Raw genomic sequence first — 21802 nt, forward strand, 5'->3', positions numbered from 1 at the left:
AGGGGTGAGGGGTGAGGGGTGAGGGGTGGGGGGGCGGGGTCATGGTCATTACATAATTTCAAGCAGGGGGCTTTTGTGCAAGTTTGGATTTCCCTGAGTAGACAGTGGAGTAGTTTACTCTAAACTTGGAATGCATCTTCAGTTGTTTGTAGTTGTTTGGCCTAACTTAAACTGCACCCTGGAGTAGGGGACATGAAAGGGGCTGCTGTCTCCTGGTGGTTCCTAGCCTGTGGTTTCCACCTGAAGCCTGTCTGTCCCTAACGGTGTATACAGTTGAGAGTACCAATACCATCTTGACAGTGCCTGGCTATGGAAGTGAATTAGCGTGAGTCCAAGTAACCAGTTTGAATTGTGTCTTTTAAGGGAGAAAAAATGAGATGCTTTCCTCTGGTTCTTTGAGTCTTGTGTTTGGGGAACTGAATTTCAGATTGTTGCATGATCATGAAAATTGTGTCTTCGTGCAGTGGTGCACACTTGTAATCCCAGCATTATGGAGATGAGGATCTTGAATTCAGGCTAGCCTGAGTACCAGTGAGACCTTGTTTAAAAAAAAAAAAAAAAAGCTGGATGGTGATGGCACACGCCTTTAATCCCAGTGCTCGGGAGGCAGAGGCAGGCGTATCTCCGAGTTCAAGGTCAGCCTGGTTGGTCTATAGAGTGAGTTCTAGGACAGCCAGGGCTACACAGAGCAACCTTGTCTCAAAAAACAAACACCCCCCCCCAAAAATTGTAGCATAGTAATCAATTCTACTGGTGTTCTGTCCTACTTTGTTTGAGTCAATTAGGTGAATTTTTGTTTGTTTTTAGTTTTAGTGAGAAGTTCTCAATGTAGCCAAGGCTGGCCTTCACCTTGCTATGTAGCCAACTCTGACTTTGAGCGTCTGACTTCCTGTCTCTACCTCTGAAGTGCTGTGATTACAGGTATGTACCACTACCTCTGGATTTTGTGTGACACTGGGGCTTGAAGCTGGAGCTTTGTGTATGCTAGGTGAGTACTCTGCCAACCGAGCTGAAATCTCCTGCTCTAGTTGGAGTGTATTTCTCATAACTTGTATTAGAAGTTTTTATACTTTGTGACGGAACCAGGTCTTAATAAAAACACCTTTAGAATGACCAGTCCTCAAAGTGCCTGTACATGTGTGAAGAGTTCATAACTGTATCCTGTGCATTAAAAAAAAAGTCCCATCCCCCGACTCAGCCCTCCCTGTGAAGCGGCTGTCAGGTGCCTTTCTGGAGCACGAAGCTTGAGCTGGACCTCTGTGTGCCCCTGGAACTTGTCTGCTTCAGACCCTACCACTCAGTCCTGGGCAGCACCGCCTCACACGCTGTCCAGAACCTCTCTGCTCCCTGGTCTTGGTGTGTGGCACCTTCGCCCTCCCTTGTACCTCTTGCAGCTCTTTCTGTTTAGAAAGTAGCGTCTCTTGTTTTTCACCTCAAACCCCCCTCTGGGTTTAGCCGTACAAGGCCAATCCTGCCCTTTTCCTCGATGGAGTGTTGCATTGTCTGAGGCAACACTGGGGTTATAATGTTGGCATGAGGCTTCAGAGGGGACTTTAGGCCCTGAGCTCATGGACCATACATCTGCTTCATGGGCGAGATGCTCAGTTAATGCCGGGCCAGTCCTTTCAGAGTGTGTGGGGGCCTTAGCACTGTAGAACTTTCAGGAGCGGTCTCTAATCCATTTTTGAAGCTATACAAATTTCTGCAGAGTTTGGAGGAGATGGACACAGCTTCAGGAACGTGGGATAAGGGAGCCCATGTTTACTCAGATGGCCGTGTCTCTGGGGAGTAGCCGAGAGGATGGGCCTATGTGTACCAGCAAAACCCCTAAGATCGGGTGTTGTAAACCTAAGAAGTAAATGAGAGGAGTGGAGCTTTGGGACTGAGCTCGGCATTTGTTCTATGGTGGCTTCTATCTTCTTGTGGCCACTTCGTAAGCACTCTGCTACTGCCAAAGGAAGAAGCCAATTTCTAGTGACTAAACCCTTTGGTGGCTGCTTGAAATCTCTAGCTAGTTCTTTTTCTCCATTACAGTTCCATTCTATTTATTTTGGGCTTCTCTATCTAGTTTTAGCTGGCCTGGAGCTCAACAGAGATTGGCCTGCCTCTGCTTTGAGATAGGGGCTCAGGGAGGGAACCCTGCTGAGCCACACTCTGGTGGAACCTTTCTCGCAGGCAACCTGGAACTGGGTTAGAGTTTTAGAAGCCAGCTCTGAGGGTGTGGCAGATCCCCAGGACTATGAGACACTAGGTCAAGCAGAGAGGAGGCCAAGTGGTCCACCATGGGCACAGCTGGGCCCCATATGGCTTACAGCCTTGGAGCAGAATTGGGTCAGTAGACTTCTGTTGGGGATGGTGGTGCCACAGACAGATCGGGTAGCAGGCCACACTGCTGCCTCAGGCAGTGGCTGGCTGACACGCTCTATCTTTACTAGTATAAAAATGAAATCAAGGCCCCGGAACTTACCAAATGCCCTAGTGGCTCTGGTGCCTGTTTGCTTGGGAATCCTGGCAGCAGGTGACAGTGTCACACTAACTTTGGCAGTAAAAGCTCTTGGTGGAGGACTTCCTGGTTCTCCCAAGCCAGTCCAAGGCAGAAGCAGAGGGCACTGGGCCCCGTGCTAACACCACCACTGGGAACAGACTCCTAAAGCCTACCCTGGGGCCTGGTCCCCATGCTCGATCTCTTCTGTGAAGGAGTAAAGAGGAAGCTGGACACAAAGGGCCAATTTTGAAAAGCTTTTATTGCAAATTCCATTCTGCTTATTGATTTTTATTTGGAGAAGACAGACACAGTGCATCTTTCCTGAGCACATGGAAATAAGTGGCAGCAAGAGAATCAAGTTGCGATTTAAGAACAGATTTTTTTTTTTTCAATCAGCACTAGAGTCAGTCATTTAAGCAAAGTCAAGGTTAGGGATGTGATCTCGCAGGTTAGTAAAATGCTGTCCTCCCTTGGAAAGGCAGTGATGGCTTTGGTAGAATCTAATGTGAGCTCCAGGATCTGATTGCTGAGCACTGCCTCTTGCTGTTGGGGCGCCATGGGCAGGCTGACATCACAGCTGGCTCTCCTTGGGGCCAGAGGAGGGCGTGAAGGCCTTGTCACAGCCTGCCATGCAGGCTTCAATTTCCTCCACGGTCCGAGGCACACAGGTCAGCAGCTCCATGCCACTGTTAGTCACTACGACGTCCTCCTCGATCCGGACCTGTGCCATACAGACAGGATGCCATTATGACCATGCTGGCTTCATTTGCCCTGTTAGTGGTGCCAACCTGGTCCAGCCTGACTGTGCCACCTGGGAGAAGCTTTCTGAGGGATGGGACTAGTCTTTGTGACAAGACAGACTGGTCTCAAAGCCTCTGGGGAAAGACACAGGGAGGCCCTTTCTGTATTGTACTGTGTGCTCTCATGGAGCTTCTGGGGCTGATGGGCATTTTGAAGAATCTTCCTGTTGAGAGGCAAGGTATCTGTCTGGTGACAGCCCACATAAGCGGGCTGGCCAGTCCTTAAGCACAGCCAACTGTCCTTCCGCCTTTCCCTGAGGCGACAGTGGTGGTGGACTGTAGGGAGACACTGTAGCCCCGCCTCCTAGTAGCCCGGACAGGTGTGCCGGGACACGCCCCGCCCGAAAGGGCGTGCTGAGGGGAAGTCTAAGATGACTCGGGAAGGGCTCTTAAGGGACCGCGCACAGAGCGAGCCCCTGCTCCCTGCTCCCTGCTCCTCTCTCTGGCCGGGCTGCCTTTGGCTTGCACTTGGCTGGTATATCTGAATAAAGAAAACCTTGGCCTTGCTGACTGCGGATCCATCACTCCACAGTGGACCTTCTGGGGATGAGACTGTGGGGCCCCCAGGTACTCACCCCGCCAAAGTTGCGGAAGCGCTGCAGGACCTCGTGGTTAAAGAAGCAGGCTTGGGCTGGGTCTGCCAGGGCCTGGTCCAAGAGGTGGTCGATGAAGTAGATTCCCGGCTCCACAGTCAGCACCATGCCCGGCTCCAGGTGCCTTGCTGTGCGCAGGCTCCGCAAGCCAGGCTCATCAATGCGCTCCACACCCTAGGGAGAGAGCAAAGGTTGGGGGAACCCAACTGAGCACCCCAAGGCTGGCTACCAGGGCCACTGCCTCATTGAGAGGCAGCCACACAGGACCGGCCCCAGCGCCCTGACCAGAGTGTGTCCAGCCCAGTCTAACCACAGGAACTCTTTACCCTCTCTGCACACACCTGTATTCAGGGCATTCTGATCCCGGCTACTGTCAGGTCTGCCCTCGGGACATTGATTATGCAGGGCAAGCTGCCAGGTAGGCCCATGGGGCTGGCTGGGTGTCTGCCTGCCCTCACTCAGGTCTGTCCTTCTGCAGGTCAGAAGCCAAACCAGGGAAGCCAAAAAAGCTCTTAGGGGGTTGCATGGCTTGTAGTGCCTTCCTCGTCTTTTTCTTCCAGGCAGCTCAAGTGGAAACTGGACTGTTCCTGGCTCCTCCGGGCCAAGTCAGCCTTTTCAGTAGAGGAAGGGACAGGTGCTGTCAGCAGGATGGGCCTGTTCCCACCAGCACTGGCGTGTAAATACCTGCTTGTGTCTAGCCTACACCCTGGCCCGGGGGAAACAGTCCTATGACCATGGAGAGTGCTGGTGCTGATAGCTCTCTGCTGAGGCTGTGTGCCCTGCTCGTCCAGCTCCCCAGGGCACTCATCTGGCTGATACCCAGGGCCTCTGAGTAAGTGGGCAGCAAATAAGCGTTCTGGTCAGGATCTGAGTTTGCCTGCCCCAATTGTGGCTCCTCCAAGGACGCCCAGCTGCTGGAGACCGAGCTGTCGTTTCTGACTGTTTGGGGGCCAAGAACATCAGACTTCAATTAGTGGTTCACGTAAGGTAACCAGAAACAGGCTGGCTTGGCCTCCAGGGCCGGGCACAGTGAGGATGGCTGTGACTGGGATTCTGTGAGGGTAAGGATGGCCACTGTGACCTGGTGTGAGCAGGCCAGATGATGGGGGACACAGTGCCATGCGTCTTGTGGGCCATGCTCTGGAAGAACCCTGGCTGGCCATCATCGGCCTTGCAGCACTTGTCTCTGGACCAGTGAGCATGGAGGCTGTGGGGGAGCAGAGTGCTCCTCAGAAGGCCTCAGCTCAGGTGAGAGGCGCTCCTGTCAGACAGGAGCCTGCTTCCTGTCTGTGCCAGGCTTTTGCTCTAGAATTTTCCAGTTGCCTGAATCTCCTGCTACACCCTAAGTGGTTGTTGCTTCTCTGAGCCTTGGCTGTGAAAGCTTGTTGAGGGCCACGGCCTGACCAGGTCACATCTCTTGGGTTTAGGGGAGACTAAAGGATTTGCAGTAAGAGCTAAGGGATATACCGGTGATACACCTATGAGAGCCAACACTCCTTCGGAGCTGCCGCTCCTAGGGTCTGCTGGGGTGGCAGTTACAGGCTGCCCTCCAACAGACATAGCTTAGAGGAGGCTGGTGAGCCGGTCCAAGTGACCCACGGGCCAAGGATGGGGATGCCAGCTATGCTAGGGGTGTCCATGCCCACTACTCTGCCTGGGCAGAAGGCTCAGTGGGGCCTCAACTTGTACTGGACTCTGAGGAGAGACCCAGATGTGTCTGTAGGCCTGAAATAAAACAAATGACTTTTATAGGAAAAGCCATATTTTTTCCACAGTGTTTATCTGTCAGAAGAATAGACTGAGCACAAAGGGCTGCTTACTGGAAAAGATGAAAACAGTTTGCTGCCAATTTTCTTTGGTGGAAAAAAGGACTTTGGCGACTAATGAATAACGAACCTCAACTAACAATGTCTGGAAGGGCCTGCTCTTGGCTCCCTGCACACAATAGGATGGACAGAAATTAGGAAATTAAAACTGATTTTGTTTCTCCAAATTTAACTGTTTACACTTGAGAAAAAAATAATTGAATAATAATGCTTCTCTTGAGCAATCCTCCCCTCCCCCCAAATCATTCTCTGTGCTTTCAAAATACCCCACAGCCAAGAGGCTGGGTCCAGGCTTGGCTAACTGGCTGGGGGGCCCCAGGGTGTGCACCAGTTGCACAATCCGCCCCCTGCACGGTGGGCCCCAGGCCAGGCTGGGCAGCAGGAATGGGCCCCGAGGGGCTGTAGCCACCTGCCCAGTAAGGGCTTCCCAGGAGCCCTCTGGAACCCACTGGGTGGTCCCTGGAGAGCTGGCAGCACGAGAGGGCGAGGGAGCCCTGTCTGAAGGTGCCCCTCAAGCCTTCCTCTCCTGCCAGTGGCCCGGGAGGCAGAGGGTGAGGCAGCGAGGGAGCTGGCAAGGGCTCTGCTGCTGAGCAAAGGGCTGAAGGCAGTGTGAATGAAGGACGTGCAGGCTTTGGTGTGACTCTGAAACCTGGCTTCAGCTCCGTTATCTTCTGGGGAACCTTTGCACAGATGCTGTGCACACAGCGTGTGTCCTGAGGCCTCATAAACAGAGGCCTCCACCTCCAAGCCTGAAGCCTTTGCAGCTACTGGGGAAGTCCACTCACTGACCCACCCTGTGTGTCCGGGACTCACTTCCTGTGTGTCACAGGGAGACCCATCCTCCTGTTTGACTGTATCTCCAGTACCCCCCCCCCGCCCCCATGAACCCCCACTCTACCCCAGTAAGCTCCAGGCACAGGGAGACCAGCATGTGCACTAACTAACCTCAGGGTAGCCGCCCACGTCGTGCACATCGAGGCCCAGGAAGTGACCGAGCCCATGTGGCATGAAGACTGCCCCCAGGTGGACCTGGAGCATGGCGTCTACACTGCCACTCAGGAGGCCAATGCGGGTCAGTTCCTCCAGGTGGATACGGTCGGCCAGCCGGTGCATGTCAGGCCACCAGACACCTAGGGTTGAAGGAGAGGCCATGGTAAGCCGGGGCTCTACAGACCGCGGGGTGAGGACCCAGACTCTGCACCATCATAGTGCAGGGCCAAGCTTCTGTCACCCAAAGCCACGGGCTTGGTTGTTCTGCTCAAGAGCTGAAGTGGGTGGCTCAGGCCCAGGCATCCCTGCACACCCCAGGATGGCTAACTCAGTCTGGAAGCTGCTGTGGGAACAAAGGTTTCCGGGGGAAGGGACAGCTGGTGGGGCCTCACCCTCTGGTGGGCAGGGGTCTGGAACCATCTCCATAGTTGCCTAGATGTCTAAGCCCAGGCTGCTAATCAAACTCATCTCTGCCCCAAGTTTCTGGAGCAAAGGTCACTGCGGGGAGCTTTCTATGCCGGCTAGTTTTATGCCAACTTGACACAGGCTAGTTATTGGAGAAAATGCCTCCATAAGGTCATGTTGCAGGCAAGCTTGTAGGACATTTTCTTAGTGATTGATGAGGGAGGCCCAGCCCATTGTGGGTGGGGCCATCTCTGGGCCGGGGGTCCTGGGTTCTATAAGAAAGCAGGCTGAATAAGCCATGAAGAGCAAGCCAGTAAGCAGCAATTCTCCCTCTCCATGGCCATCAGCTCCTGCCTAAAGGTTCCTGCCCTGTTTGAGTTCCTGCCCAGGCTTCTCTAACGAACTGTTATATAAGCCAAATAAACTGCTGAGTCTCCCGAGGTTGCTTTGGGGGTGCTTCATCACAACCACAGAAACCCTAAGATACCTCCCATGCTCATAGCTTCAGGGGCCAGATGGGCTTCATGGCTCTGGGGTTTAAGGACAGTCAGCACTGCTTGGACTAATAGGCCCCTGGAGGGCCTCAGACAGCTTCAGGGACTGCCCTGCCTGCTATGGTGGTCTCCAGGGAGACCACCAGACAAGGACCTAGGCCCAGGGTAGTCTTCAGCCCTGATCCCATAAAGGCTGAGCCTAGGTCACAGCAGTGCACCGGTTAGAGGGTAGATGACGGCGTTGTCCTCCCAGTCAACACCAAAGGCGTCTCAGCCATGTCCTACTCTGGCTTAGAGCCTGGCCTGTGGTCACATCACCTCACCCCTTGATGAGCAACGCTGCGAGAAGGGAGGGTGAGAAACCTACATAATTCAAGGGCCTCCAGCAGTGGTTCTCACCCTGTGGGCCACAATCCCTCTAGGGGTCGACCCTTGGGGGGGGGTCTCATCAGATATTTACAATATGATTCATAATAGTGGCAAAATAAGTCATAAAGTAGCAACCAAAATAATGTTATGGCTGGGGGTCACCATAAAGGGTTACAGCATCAGGGAGGTCTAGAGGATAATGAACCAGAAAGGGCCAGGCCTGGAGGCCCAGACTGCGGAGCCTCCGTGGCTGATAGAAAGCCGGTGAGGAGTCCCTTTCCAGCAAGGCTAGCTCATAGGGTGCTGTGGGACCCATGGCCCAAGCCGTGTATGTGGAGAGGTGGGAGGTTTGGCTCTGAGGCGGAGCCAGCCTTCCTAGGGTCTAGAATCTGCTGCTGGGCAAACCTGGGGAGCGTCTGGTTATTGCTGCCTCGAATCTGGGGTCCTCCTAGACATACAACTCTGACCCAGTCTGCACCCTGTGCGTGAGAGCTTTCGAAATTTAATGGGTGGCATTTCAGGGGTGGAGGCTGGGTACCGGGATCCTAGCTGTTACTCGTATGACCTGAGCAGGCTGTCCTGACTCCCTGACAGATACAGGTGCTGCATCTGGCCCAGAAGGCTGGCTAGTCTTGCATTCCCAGCACTAGCCACCAATGAGCCATCGCTTAAGGCCAGCCAGAGCCTGGTTTCTGCACTCTGGCCACAGTGCTTTCGTTGTGTGGGTCAAGTCAGCCCCACTTCTGGCTGCTGCTCTTCCCCAAGACCCAAGTGGCCAGGCCTGGATCGTTCTGTCCTCTCCTCCACCACTCCTGGAGGACTCTCCAGAGGCCGGGTTGCCTTCTGCTCCAGAAGCATACAAGGTCTTCCCATGTTACACCGGGGCCAGGGTCCTGATTAAGCTATCCTTGCAGGGTGTTCCGGCATCAAAGCTGCCCCCCTCTATACATCCCCCCACCCTCACTGCTGCTCTGGGTACACTCATTGACACATCTGCTCAACCGATTCTCATGTGTCTCCACCAGAATAATGGTGTCCCCCATGACACCCCAAGACTTGGCTTGGCAAAGCGTGTGCTCCCCAGGTCCGTGTGCTCCCGAGTTCTGGGCTTATAGGTGCCCAAAGAGCTGTGCTCCCTCAGCCTCCAGTCAGCCCAGAACTTGGACAAGGTTTGCCTTGAATGGGGTCCTTCCTTTGTCACCCTGCAAGGGGAGCCCCAGGAGTGGCTGGCTCCAGCCTCCTGACATGGTTGAGCCTCCACTGAGATGCGGTGTCAGATAGACCCCCCCCCACAGCTTCATGGTGGCTCCTGGGAGGCTCCTGGCACCCAGGCGACAGGGCCCGAGCGCCTGTGGTGCCTCCATCTTCCTTGCTTGTCCACTGTCAGATGCAAGGCACAGTTCTTGGCTGTAGGTGTGTGGTTAGGTTGTGACTTGGCCTCGGCAAGTGTGTGAAGGTTGCTGTCCTCTGGCAAGGCTGAGCCTGGGCACACATCACTCCTGGACTCCTTTCACCTTTGCAGCCATGGGCACCTCAGAGGCCCAGGTCCTGAGCTAGAGACATCCCTGGCTCCCCAGCAGGCCCACACCAGACATTAAAGTACCAACCCTATGGATTGGGTGAATGTTGCCTCGTTCTACCTCATCCCATTCATGTTGCTAAATTTCACCCTGGCTTTCTGGAAACAGCATTATCCCTGGGTCCCTATCCACACTCCTTCAACAGAACCCCTGGATATTGCTCAAAGGCATCGGGGAGACTGGTGGGCCATGGTAGTGACATCTTACTCCCCGCTCCTGGGGGAGCAGCTGGACCAGGGTGACAGCTGACAAGTCATATCCCTCCTGTGGACGCGCCTATGGTCCTGCGTGTCTCTCACCTGCAGTGCCCTGTGGCTGAGAGGCCTCGCCAAGCCCCTATTCCTCCTCATCTTGGGCCTCTCTGAGAGACTTTGTCTAGGGAGTCTTCCCTGATTGCACCTTCCTGGTCTACCAGAGCCAATTCATGACAGTCCAGCAGAGTGACATAGCCCGGGCCTGAGGGGGCGGGCTTCTAGCCTTGCTCTGTGCCTGGCACTTGCTGCTAAATGTGAGGAGTAAGCAAAGTGCTTGCCTTCCCCATGGCTCTTCTGCAGCCAGGACTGGAAATACACAGTCCTGGATTCATGAGGGACCTGCACCCCACTCTTTAGTTCAGAGCCCAGGGTGGGACGAGTTTCCTAGAGGTTAGCACCTACTTAAGGACAAGAGCTCAGAGAGGTGATGGTGCCCATGCCCAGGCTCCGGGATGGCTTTCTGCTGGCCCCCTGCTCTACCTGGCCTCCTTCACCAGCACGCCAATGGGCCTGGAGCCTGCTGCTGCTGCTGGAGCCAGGGAGGCCTCTTAGAGCTTCGGCAGCATTCATCACAGCTGCAGGCTTCCTGCCCAGAGTGTGACAGCCCTGGGGGGCTCCCCAGCCAAGCCAGGAAGGCAGCAGATCCCCCCCACCCCACCCCCAGGCTACTTGGTCAGACAAAGAGCTCACTTCATATGTGGACAATGGCCCTCACGGGATGGTCGATGTGGGAGCCAGGCCTGTGGGGTGTGGGAGCAAAGGCACAAAGCCCAGGTCTCAGGGCAGGCCCTGGGAGCTGCAGTGAGCTAGCTGCATGGCAGGCCAAGCTGGCATCGGGCCCGGGGCCTCTGGCCCAGCCCACCCTGCAGTGTCTACTTCAGGGCCTTGGGGACTCATTCACCCTTCAGAGGGGCAGGAAGCAGCATGTGTCCAGGCTGCAGGCGCCTTGATGCTGCCGATGAAGCCGAGGCGGAGCCATCGTATTTCCCAAAGCTCGGCTCTCTACACTCTGGGGGCACCCACGCAAACGCTCGGAGCCAGGCAGAGCGAGCAGGGAGCTTGCCCTCATCCTGCAACCAGTGTGAGTGGTGGACACTGGACCCCAGATAGCTCTCCCAGGTCTGGCAAAGGGCAGCACAGGGTGACCTGAGGTCCCTGTACTGCTAATGGCACAAACCCCCTTATTCCTCGCCATCTCTAAGGACAAGGGCCAATAGGAAATGTAGCCACTTCATCCTCCTCCTGACGGCTCGTCAGGGTAGGAGGGAGCCAGGAAAGGTGAATCCCCTCTCCACACGCAGGTCAACAGAAGACATGGAGTCAGCTCTTGTGGACACTGCCCTGTGCCCTACCCCTCCCCACCCCACCTGGTCATCACCTACGTTCCTCTCGGACTCTCTCTGGGAACAGGAGTACTGCTGCTCAGTGGCAGCCAGCCCCTCTGGTTTTATGCTGCTACCCTACCTCTGCCCCAACACGCCCCTTCCCCCCCCCCCGCCCCCCAAATGGCAGGAGTCTGAGCCAGGACTAGAGCCAGGAGTGCTGGAGGGACAGGGCTGGGTGACACAGTTAGGACCACAGCAGCCACCACCAACAGCAGCTCAAGGCTGGTGTTGTGTAGAGCAGAGTGTGGCTGGGCAGGATAAGGAGAAATAGTGGGGTCCTGAGAGGTGACAGAACCAATGAGGCCTGACAGGACTGAAACTTCAAGACCCAGCCAGGTATGGTGGCGCTTGCCTTTAGTCCCAAAGCCGGCAGTCCGCACAGTGTGTGGCCCTGAAGACCCAAGCCACTCGGAACTTGGACTCTACCCAGCCAGTAGCCGGCAGTGTTCTCCTAGGTGCTAGTGCAGCCTGCCCACACTCCTGCAGACTCTCCGGTGACCTCCCTGGCAAAGCTCACCCCCACCCTTGCTCTGAGTGACAGGGGCTGCTCCTCCTTTTGGCCCAGGACAAGGAGCCAAGGCCTGCATTCTTCAATCCCCCGGGGCAGCAGCTGCTGGTCCATGTGTGTTCTGATCATTCTGGTTCCTGCCTTTCCCCTGGGCGTCGTTGTGTGATTTCCTGCCTGTCTTTATTTACTCTTCCTTGGAAGGTCTCAGGAAGCAGCCGGGCAGTCTCAGCAGGGCGTTTGTCTTGGCTGGGAAGCTAAACCCACAAACTAGGGGCAGTTCCACTGAGATGGGCAGGGGGCTGGCTAGCCACTGCCAATTCACCACTATGGTGGGACGGTCTGTCCCCATCTGCTGAGCAGCGCTCTGTGAACACAGGGCTCTGAACCCTGGAGGCCAGTGTACACTGTGTGACCAGACAGAAGTCTCGCTCTGCCCTAGTGGACACTCAGTGTCATTATTATGGGAAACAGCTGGAGCTCGGTCCCCCCCCCCCCCACGAGGAGTCTTCAAGCCACCAGCATGGACTCACCTAGGCCAGCTTGTGAGTCCAGCATTGACAAGAGTGTGACTTTAGGGAGGCCCTCCCTCACGTGGTCCCCAGGGGTAGACTTGGAGGGGCTGGGCCTGGATGTTCCAGCCTAGTGGGTGCCCCAAGTGGTCCACATGGCCAGGAAAGGTGACCAGGTGGGTATGGACATCCAGTCAGATGCCTCCCTGAGTACAAAGTGGGGAGCAGCTTTGTAAGCCTGACCACTTTCTGGACAACAGGAATGGGGCTGAGGGGCCTACACTGTTGGCCAAACTGCTGTGGTGGTAGTGTCCAGTACCAGCAGGCTTTGCAGTGGCTTAAGACTCAGGCAGCATGGAAGAATAGAAGCTCGGTGCTCCCATGTGAGCAGATGGAAAGACGCTGCCGTGTTGACAAGCAGGGTGCCCTCTCCGACTGGCTTGGTTTGCAGCCACTCCTCTCTGAGGCCTAGCCCCTCCGCCAGCCTGCACCGTAGCACATGGCAGGCAATCCTAGGCCCCTCTTCCTGTGTGTAGGTGGGGGGCGGGGGGTCCACGGGGCTCACTTCATGTTCTCATGATGACTACCTCGGCTTCATCATCATGACGCATGAGGGCTGCTGGGCTGAGGTTGGCCTTGGGGCTCTTTCACGGCAAAGCTCTGCTTTGACCAGTGGGAACAGCCTTTTCTGACCCAACACCTGCATCCCACTGCTGCCAGGAGAGGTCTGAAGATACTACCCAATGTGATGGGGTCAGCGCCGGCTCAACCCACGCAATGACACAGCTGTCTGCAGAGAATGGCTTGAGGTCAGCATCACAGACACGGGATGCAGGGACGGCAGCTTATCACAGGGGCTTTGCCCCAGGGAGGGTTCTCAGGGGCAAGATGGCCCGGTTCCTCGGTGGGGCGGCAGTACACATCACGGGAGACTCAACCAGAACCACACACTTAGAAACAGTGATCTCTTAAATAACATAATACTCAAATGAGCAAGAGTGCTTGCCTGTCGTATGGACGGGAGACTGGCCCTTAGGTGGTTGCTCTGCTGATTTAGTTTTAAAAGGGGCATAGCAAACATCCTCTCCAGATCCTGCTCCCCCCAGTGGCCCCATCGCAGACCTTGAGAGTCCAGGTTCTCACGCTGCTCTCTGATTCCAAGGGACTGGAGGCCCATGCTGCCCCGTGTGGGTCTGACTTCTTCCTGCCTGGCATTGCCCTGTCTAATGTTCAGAGGCACTGTTGCTTTTTAGGCTGCTAAGCCCCTCAGCCACCCAGGTGAGCAGTCAGTACAGCTACCCTTAGGAAGGCTTGACTGTCAGATTTCCCTGCTCTTCCTCCTGGGCACACGCGGACTTTCTGTCTTTGGACTCGTCCGTCTGTCAAGCTCTGGTCCTGCATGCTGAGTGAGGGTACTCGGCTATAGGGTTGAGCCCTGGCTCCAGTATCCTAATGCAGCCACACCCCTCTGCAGCTCCTGGCCTCGGACCCGGCTATTCTCAACATGCCTCTTCTGAAAATGGCCAGCGTTGAGGTCCCTCCTCTACTGAACAGGGCCCCGAGATCACAATGTAAATCATTCCAACAATGGGCCACGGGGCCACAGGGGACTATTTATCCAAATGCTGAACCAGCAAGTTCTGGGGCCACAGCATGCCACATCCTGGGGCTTTCACAGTTCTGGAGACCAAGTTCATCTGTTTTCTTTTTCTTTTTTAAATCAAGGAACCATGGGGATGTACAAATCTGGCCACCAGAGTCCTTAGAGATACTTCAGAAATCCAGCTTTCAGGCCTCCCATGACCTCCCATAGCCCCTGAAGCTTCTACTCAACAACTCCAGATCGCAGAAGAGTGGGGAGGCTGCTGCCAGCTCCCTGGCCCTTGAGTGTGGACGGCAGGGACCAGAGCCGGCTGAGCCTGCCCTAGAATGGACTCTGGGAGCTTGGGCAGCTACCCGGGCCAGTTGGAGTATGAGGAAACTGCAGGCTGGAGCCAGGCTTGAAACCAGCATGCTGCTGGGCTGGACCTGGGGCCTGCATTCTGGATGCTCTGACCCCCACTGTGTTGTTGCTTTCTGTATAGTGGTCCCCAAATGGTGTAGGGAGACCCCTGAATCCTAGGAAGGGTCTGGGCTGCCGTGGGACCAGCTGCTTCTGGAATGAGGGAGGTGGGTGGGGACAGAGGCTCGGGGTTTGGATACGTCAACACTCAGAGCTGGCATCACAAAATCTCACCTTCAGCCCTTATGGCTGCTTCCTGTTGAAGAAAGCTGGGATCCGCATGACCAGGGTAGGCTATTCTATGTCCCTTAGCCTGTGACCACCCGACGACCTAACCCCACTGGTGAGGACTCTGCCGCTTACAAGTGGGACATGTGTGCCAGGGGGGGTGTGGCTGGATCACCAGGTGAGAGACAGGCCCGGGAAAGCTGTCCCATGGCCCGATGGAGCCTGGCTGCAGCAAACAGACGTTTAGCTGGTGCCCAGCTGGGGGAAGCGAGGGAGAGTAACTGCCACCTGAAAGCTGTGTTCAGGATGTAAGGACCCCCAAACCCACAGGGAGGGCTCAAAGAGAGAATTCAGCAGAGCACACATAGCCCCAAATGCTCCCCTTTAGGCAGAGGTGCTTGTACAAGGCGGGGCTCCCTGATACTCAGCGCTGCCGCCAGGGAGGAGGGTGGCCTCTTCGGGGAGCATGGTCAGTGGTTGACCCAGGAACAGGAGGACCTGAAGGCCCCAGAGGAAAGGCTGGAACGTTGGTCTCGCTGTTTCCCCAGTAGGGAACGGCCACGCAGTGGGGCCTTAGGGCAGAGTTTCTGGGGGCTCTGTAGGTTGTGCGGAGGTGTGTAGGAAAGGCCCAGGTAATGGCCACACAGTGATGTGGGGGACAGCTGGCCGCACGGAGAGGACACCAGGCCCAATGCCACTACTGCAGCAGGACAGAGACCACAGCAGGCGACTGATTCCCGCCGGGCAGTCTCAGCCTAGATTCCCGCCGTGCAGCTTAGCTCCTCCAGGGTGCTGCCTCCCCATGCACAGACAGGAAAACCACCCCGAGGGGGAGCTTCATGACTCAAGCTGGCGGCCTCTGAGTGAAGTTAGAGCTTGCTCTGGGGTTCAACCACATGCCAGTGTGCAAAGCTGGCCTGGACCTTCCTCAAGCAGACTCTGTTTTGGTCAGGGCAGGGGATGTGTTGATGTCCCAGTGACCAGTGTGTGTGGAGGGATGGATGGGACCTGAGGACACACTGAACCCTAACCCCAACCCTAACCCTAACCCTGTTCCTGCCATGGTCAGCCCTGTGTCCTTAGGGTGCTCTGGGGGCCTCACACCACCTGGAATCAAACTGGCCAAACATGTGGAGTGGATGTAGACAGACTTCAGGGCCTGCTTCCTACCAGTGTCTGTCAGGGCCCCACCTGCAGCCCCACTCCCAGCATGCCTGCTCTCGAGTCCCTTACCTGGCTTCATTGTGCTCATCACAGTTCGGCAGCTCTTCAGCACCGCCTCGTAGATGGCCTTCTGGTCCTCCGTGAACTTGCCGTTGGCAGGGAAGGAGCAGGTGATGTCAGAAGCGAAGCAATAGTACTCTCCACCCATGTCAAACAGGCTGTGGGGACAGGGTGTGGTGAGGCAGGTGGGCAGCTTCAGAGGTGACAACCCCACACCCTCTTCATTCTTGCTGCCCGGCTGCAGCAGGAAGCCGAGGTCACCTCACGAGGAGATATAGCCGGTTCCTTTCCAAAGAAGGGAGCGATGCAGGGACACAGACGGGGGGTTGGGGGTTGGGGGTGGGGGTGGGGGTGCGAGCCTGTCTCCTGAGCAACTTGGGCAATGGAGACAGGAGGATTGAAATTTTTAAGACCAAGCTGGGCAGTGGTGGAGCACACCTTTAACCCCAGCACTCAGAGGCAGAAACAGGCAGATCTCAAAGTGAGTTCCAGGAATAAAGAATCTTCAAGATCTACCTGGGCTACAGAGTGAGTTCAAAGGCAGCCTGGTCTCAGAAAAAGAGTAGAAAGAGCGCTGCAGATGTCACTCAGTAGCTCGCACTAGCCTGCACACATGAGGCTCAGCCTGTCCAGGGAAGGCTAAGGAAGGCTGGTGCTAGCAGGCGTAGCTGTGGGTACCCATTCAGAATAGCGGGAGAGACCCACGGAAGGGTGGCTAGGTCTCCAGATACCACATGCCAGCTGCCTCCCATATGAGCACGCCAGGAGACGCCGTGCGTCCACCCTGCTTGCACCCAGGACACATTTTCCCAATGGGTTGAGCTGCACCAGGCCTCTCTGACAGGCCCGTGGTGCCTGGGAGGAACCAGCAAGTGGCTGGCACCTCAGACACTGCCCTACTGCTTGGTATCATCTGCTCAGGGAGGCAGACATGTCTCACCAGCACCTGAGAGGGGCACAGAAGAAACATCAGAGTGTGAGCAGCCTATTTAGCAGTGCTTTCCTGGGGACTGACAGAGGGTGCCGCCGTGTGGTCCCCAGGTGGGTGGCTGTGCAGGCTGAGATGGTGGAGAGAACTTGGAGGAGTCTTGAGCCAGGGTGGACAGCCAGGCCTGCTGAGGCAGGACCCTGGAGCTACCCCTCTGGATACCGTGTCATGACTCCTGGTCATGACACACGGCAGGCCATGGGGCCCGACAATGAGGACAGACAAGGATTCTGCCCTGTGCACTCACTATCTGGGATGCAGCAAGGCTTGTGGGTCCTGGGCTGGCTTTTGGGACATGGATCAGTCACCTCAGAATGACAGAGTGACAAAGGCAAAGGGGTATATACACGGGGCACCTCTTTGTAACCTGTCCCATTTTAGCATCCCCAGGAGGGTCCTATAACAGACAGAGCAAGGGCCGATTCCTGGGGTCATGACATTAATTCCAGTCAAATAGGCTGAGGGATGGATCATGGTCCAGTCTTTCTGCACCAATGGAGGCTGGCTCTGCTTAGTGTGGTAGGGGTTGGGGGTGGCCATGTCCATCTACAGCCAGACACATGCTGGCCAGTCTGAGCCCAGGGCATATCTGTGGCTTCCTTTATGAGGGCCTCTCACCCAAATCCTACTCTAACGGCAACCACAAACATTCCAGAAGCTGCCTGTGTGCTGATGTTGAGAGACAGAGCAAGGGGGCAGGGTGGGCCCCTGGCTGGTCATGTAGAGCATGGATTCTTTCTGACCACATGGCTCGCCACAGTACCAACAGTACCACAGTACCAACTACCGAATGGCAGCTGATTGTACAGGAAAATCTCCAATTCTCAGAATGCCTGGACACCATGCTGGAATCCAAAGTCCTCGGCCAGGCACTTTTTAATCTCCCGACTCTTCTGGTTGCAAAACACCATAAATGGGGTCAACGGTACGGAAGGCGAAGCATAGATAACATCTCAGGTGATTCCTAGAGGGTGGGCAGAGGCAACCCCCACACCCCAGTATGACAGGGAACTTTGGCTTGGGTCAAAGTCTTTGGGGACCCTGTGTGGAGCAGACTCAAGGGAGCTGGGCCTCACTTCAGCAGGACCCACCCAGCTCAGTTATAAGAGGGCCATGAAACAGAGAGGCCCAGAGACACACCCAGACATCTGTTCCCTGGGCTGCACTGGGGACCTCGGGGCCAGAAACTGCCTGGAGGTTTACTCCTGTGTAGGGTGTGCCTAGAGGGCAAGGCACATAGAAGACCCAGACGGAAGGGAAACTGAGGCTGTGAACACAGGCCCAGGAAAGTCCTCAGTTGAGGGAGGTGACACCTCAGTCACCCCCTTTGGCCTCTTCCCCTCAGCCTTTGGGACCTCACTTTTCCACCTTTTAAACGTTTGGGCAGGTGACCCTTGCAAGCTGCAGGTGTGAAGAAGGCACTCTTGGGGCCAGTGGAAGTGGACCCAAGGCGGCAGTGGGGAACAGAGCTGCAAGGGGCCCCAGCCGCAGGTGGCTGGAAGAACGCTTTTATCTGGGCTTCCCGAACTCAGTAAGGGAAACAAGGCTTCGTGGTTTGGTGGATTGGAGCGTCTGAGAATCAAGGCTTGTGGAGACAGAACAGGGCCAGGCGTGTGGAGACTCTCGTTCCTGGGAGGTGCCACATAAAGGGTGACCTGCCATCGCCCCTGGGGAAGAAGATTCTACTAAAGCGAGTCTAAGGGAAAAACAGAAATGAGCTATTTTTAAAAACCAGGAAGCTCACACGATGACAGGAAATGCTAGAATCATCTAGAATGGGACACAGGATTCTCTGGGGGCACACCAGTCTGAACCAAGTTCTCTAGACCTTCCTCCAAACAGAGATGGCAGGACGGGCATTGATTTCTTCAGCCAGCCAGGCTCTCTCCTCCAGCTTCTAAAGCCTCCAACTTTAGTTTTTGTTAAAACCATCCTCTTTCTGGAGAAGGAAGTGTACCCCCGCCAGCCAGCTCCGTCCTGCCCGGCGATGCTTGGGCACAGGCTAGAGTCTATTTTTGTGTTCTCAGTTCCCCATATTTTCTGCCTTTTTTTTTTTCTGTTGTTGTTTATTGTTTTTAAATCCTCCCTCGGTGCTTTTCCATGCTAAGTGATTCCGATTCAAGCCATTTGGAATCCAGGGATGAAAGCCATCGTTTTTATAAATCATCCCTCCAGTTTTCTGTCTACTGTGCCTGCCCCTTTCCATGCACAACTACGATGGAGAATTCCGTCATTCTTGGCTCCATTGAGAATGTAAGATCTCCCCTTCCTGGCTGTGTAGGGGACATCCTCCAGGGACACCTCCATCACTGGCCGAGTGGGTCTGTGTGATAATCTGAGACATCTGGGAGACGACATGTCTCCCAGCAATGTGCTGGCGTCTGTCTCCTCCCCACATGTGTTCCCGTGGCTGTGCTTCTGGCTGCGATGAACGTTCTGTCTTCCTCTGGCTCTTCATGGGGCAGCTCCAGGCCTGGGCTACCTGCCACCACTGGCCCACCCAGACCCTCTCCGGGTCGTGCTTGACTCCCTCAGGCCCTGCACAGGGCAAAGCCAGCCCGCAGGCAGAAGGCCTCCAAGGGGAATGCTGCAATGTTTATACAAGGGCCACTTTGTACTCAGCTTGTAGCTTCATTTTAATCTGAGTATGCAACACACACATTCGGCTGCTTCTCACCCAAGACTGACATCTTCCGTGCACGTGTGCTAAGCATGCCTGCTTTGTCCAGACTCCCCAGTGTGCATGCCAGGCCGGAGGGGGAGCGGGAGAGTGGGGGAGACGGGGGTTCTGAACAGCTGGAAATGCTCCTCCAGCAGGGATGGAACGGGACGGTAGCTGGTCGGTCACCTTGTCTCTGCAGCGGTGCGTGCTCCCAGGCTGGCCACAGTGGGCACCCGCCTCCCCAGTTCTCAGGTCAGCCGCTCGCTCCCAGCCTCCCACCAGGCCTCTGTGCATGGCAGCCCTCAGGTGGACCCATGGAGTGAGGCTCTTCCTGTCGACCCCCAGGTCAGCTGCTCCTCGGGGTCTAAGTAGGCAGGGGTACCACCCCCCACGCCAGCAGTAGGTCTCTACCCCCAAGGCCCAGATCTACAAATCCTCGGTGTACGCTCTAATGAGAACAGTTCTATGCTGTGTCCCCCTGTGTCTTCAGAGACCTGGCACTGCCCTCTAAGAGAGATCACAGGGGCGCAGAGCACTAATGCCAGGCCAGGCCAGGCGCGGCGCTCAGCTGCTGCCTGCCTCACCGGGGCAGTGGCTGCTTTGGGTGGGTGGAGGCCAGCAGTCACCATCATGCAGACAGCACATGCTTCGTTTCACTTTTTTGGTGACCAGTGTCTTGTGATGTCTGTGAGGGCCTGGGCTGTCTAGACTAGCGCCTTTTAAGCCATGGGTTGTGACGTCAATGGGGTGGGCATGGCCACAGAGCAGTGACAGGCTAAACAGAAGGGGCAGAAATCACGTGAGGAGGGCATCTGGGTATGGCCAGGAGGGTTAGCTGCAAATATGAGCCCTGGTTAGAAGTCTAACCGTCTTCTGCTATGGGACAGCGAAGGCCTCGGCCGGCTCATCTGCTCGGACAGCTGCTGGCAATGGCCTGTGTTTGCAGGGAGCTCTCCTGCCCCACAGGCTGGCCTCTCTCCCACTACCAAATGCTCTTGGTGGGGCCCCCTAGTGGCCACCAAGCTTCCCTTCAGAAACAGCAAGGCTGGGGAAGGGATGAGTTGAGCCTGGCGGCAGGGAGCTGGCTGTGGTGAAGACATTCTCTCAAGCCTGCTGGAATACTAGGCACAGGTAACAAGGAGCTTGCAGCCACACACACCCCTTTCTCCAGGCCTTCTGAAGCGTGGGAAGAGCCTCGGGCACCGACTCTGACACCTCGGTTGCTCGGGGGCTTGGTGACCTCCTGACACGGCCATTATCAGAGCAGGGAGACAGATGAGGCCAGAGGCCACAGCAGGGACGGAGAGAGAGGGGGGCACTGGCAAGCTGCTAAGTGCAAGGCGAGGACTGGCTTGTCCCGAGCTGCGCTGCAGGCCCACCTCCCACACCCCAGGGCAGCACAGCAAACCACAACCCAGAGAGAGGCCTGGTTGAGTCCTGAGGCTACACTGCCCTCTGCTGGCCAGTGCTGGAAAGCCTTGCAAGCCATCTGTCAGCCACCACCTGCCCTTGGGAGACCCAGACCTGGAGCACAAGTGGACCTGTGCTCTAAAAGGTTTGGAGAGGAGCCATGGCACCCAGCTGAGGAGGAGCGCCCCAGCTGTTTTCCAACTCAGAACCCCCGACTGAGGACGCGTCCTCTTGCCCGGGCGTAAGGAGAAGCAGAGAACTTCACAGCTCGGAGAGTCTTGCACAAAGGACTCAACCTGGGATGCCCCGCTTCCCGGTGGATTTAGGCATGGTTGGTGGTTTTCCTGTTGGCCCGGCTATAGCCTTTATCGGTCTGAGAGCCGGCTCAGGGGTATTTGAGAACCACTCCTTCTCCAGGACGGGCGGCCCCTGGCTCCTTCCCCATTTCTTTGGATGTGTTCACAGCCACCTGCTTGGAGCTAGATGCAGTGGGCAGCTTCTTCTGTGGCCTCCCACTCAGGAAGGGCCTCCAGTGACCTTGTTCAACACCACCCTCTATGTGAACATGCTGGAAGCATCAACTAACAAGCCCGCCGCCACACTTGGCAGGCCCTGTCATCAAAGCCCTGCCTGCTCGCCGCTGTGAACAAGAAAGCAGCATGCAGCTGGTGCTTCCTGAAGGAGTGACCCGACTAGTGGGTTCAGGGGAACTCCAGGGACACAGCTGGAAGGCCCTCTGGGAGCCAACAGGAAAACTCCAAGAGGCTCAACAGCCGCAGGCCCCTGTAGGCCCCATGGCTCTGCACTGAGAGACGCCCAGACATCTGAGGCCACACATGTCCCCACCCCTTCCCTGGGATCCACACACACACAGAGCAGCTGGGGGTGGGATCTGGCCCACAGAAACAGGAAAGGGACCTGGGAGCCACTGGCTAGGAGGTGGGATGGCCTGCAGTACTTGGCTGACAAACTTGGCCTGCAGCACAGACCAGGCTGGGCAACGGCTAGACCTCGCGGGTGAGGACTGTGGCCCATAGTGGCTGGAAGTGGCCCTAGCCGACTTTCAGCCCCGCCTAAGGTCACCATGAGC

The 21802-nt window shown here is 56.1% G+C and overlaps 1 protein-coding gene across 1 annotated transcript in view; it reads right to left on the reverse strand.

Moving 5' to 3' along the window:
• Positions 1–2725: 2725 nt before the first annotated feature.
• The window catches only part of Pepd (peptidase D), a 141875-nt gene continuing 122798 nt past the window's right edge, over positions 2726–21802 (reverse strand). Inside the window, exons 12-15 of the mRNA XM_027430274.2 lie at positions 15662–15810; positions 6650–6834; positions 3861–4052; positions 2726–3206 (exon numbers count right to left, since the gene is read on the reverse strand). Coding sequence (XP_027286075.1) covers positions 3057–3206; positions 3861–4052; positions 6650–6834; positions 15662–15810 — 676 coding nt within the window. The 3' untranslated portion in view covers positions 2726–3056. The remainder of the gene's footprint in view (positions 3207–3860; positions 4053–6649; positions 6835–15661; positions 15811–21802) is intronic.

The sequence above is a fragment of the Cricetulus griseus genome, chromosome 9 (assembly GCF_003668045.3).
Source record: "Cricetulus griseus strain 17A/GY chromosome 9, alternate assembly CriGri-PICRH-1.0, whole genome shotgun sequence".
In the NCBI taxonomy this organism is placed as follows: Eukaryota; Metazoa; Chordata; class Mammalia; order Rodentia; family Cricetidae; genus Cricetulus; species Cricetulus griseus.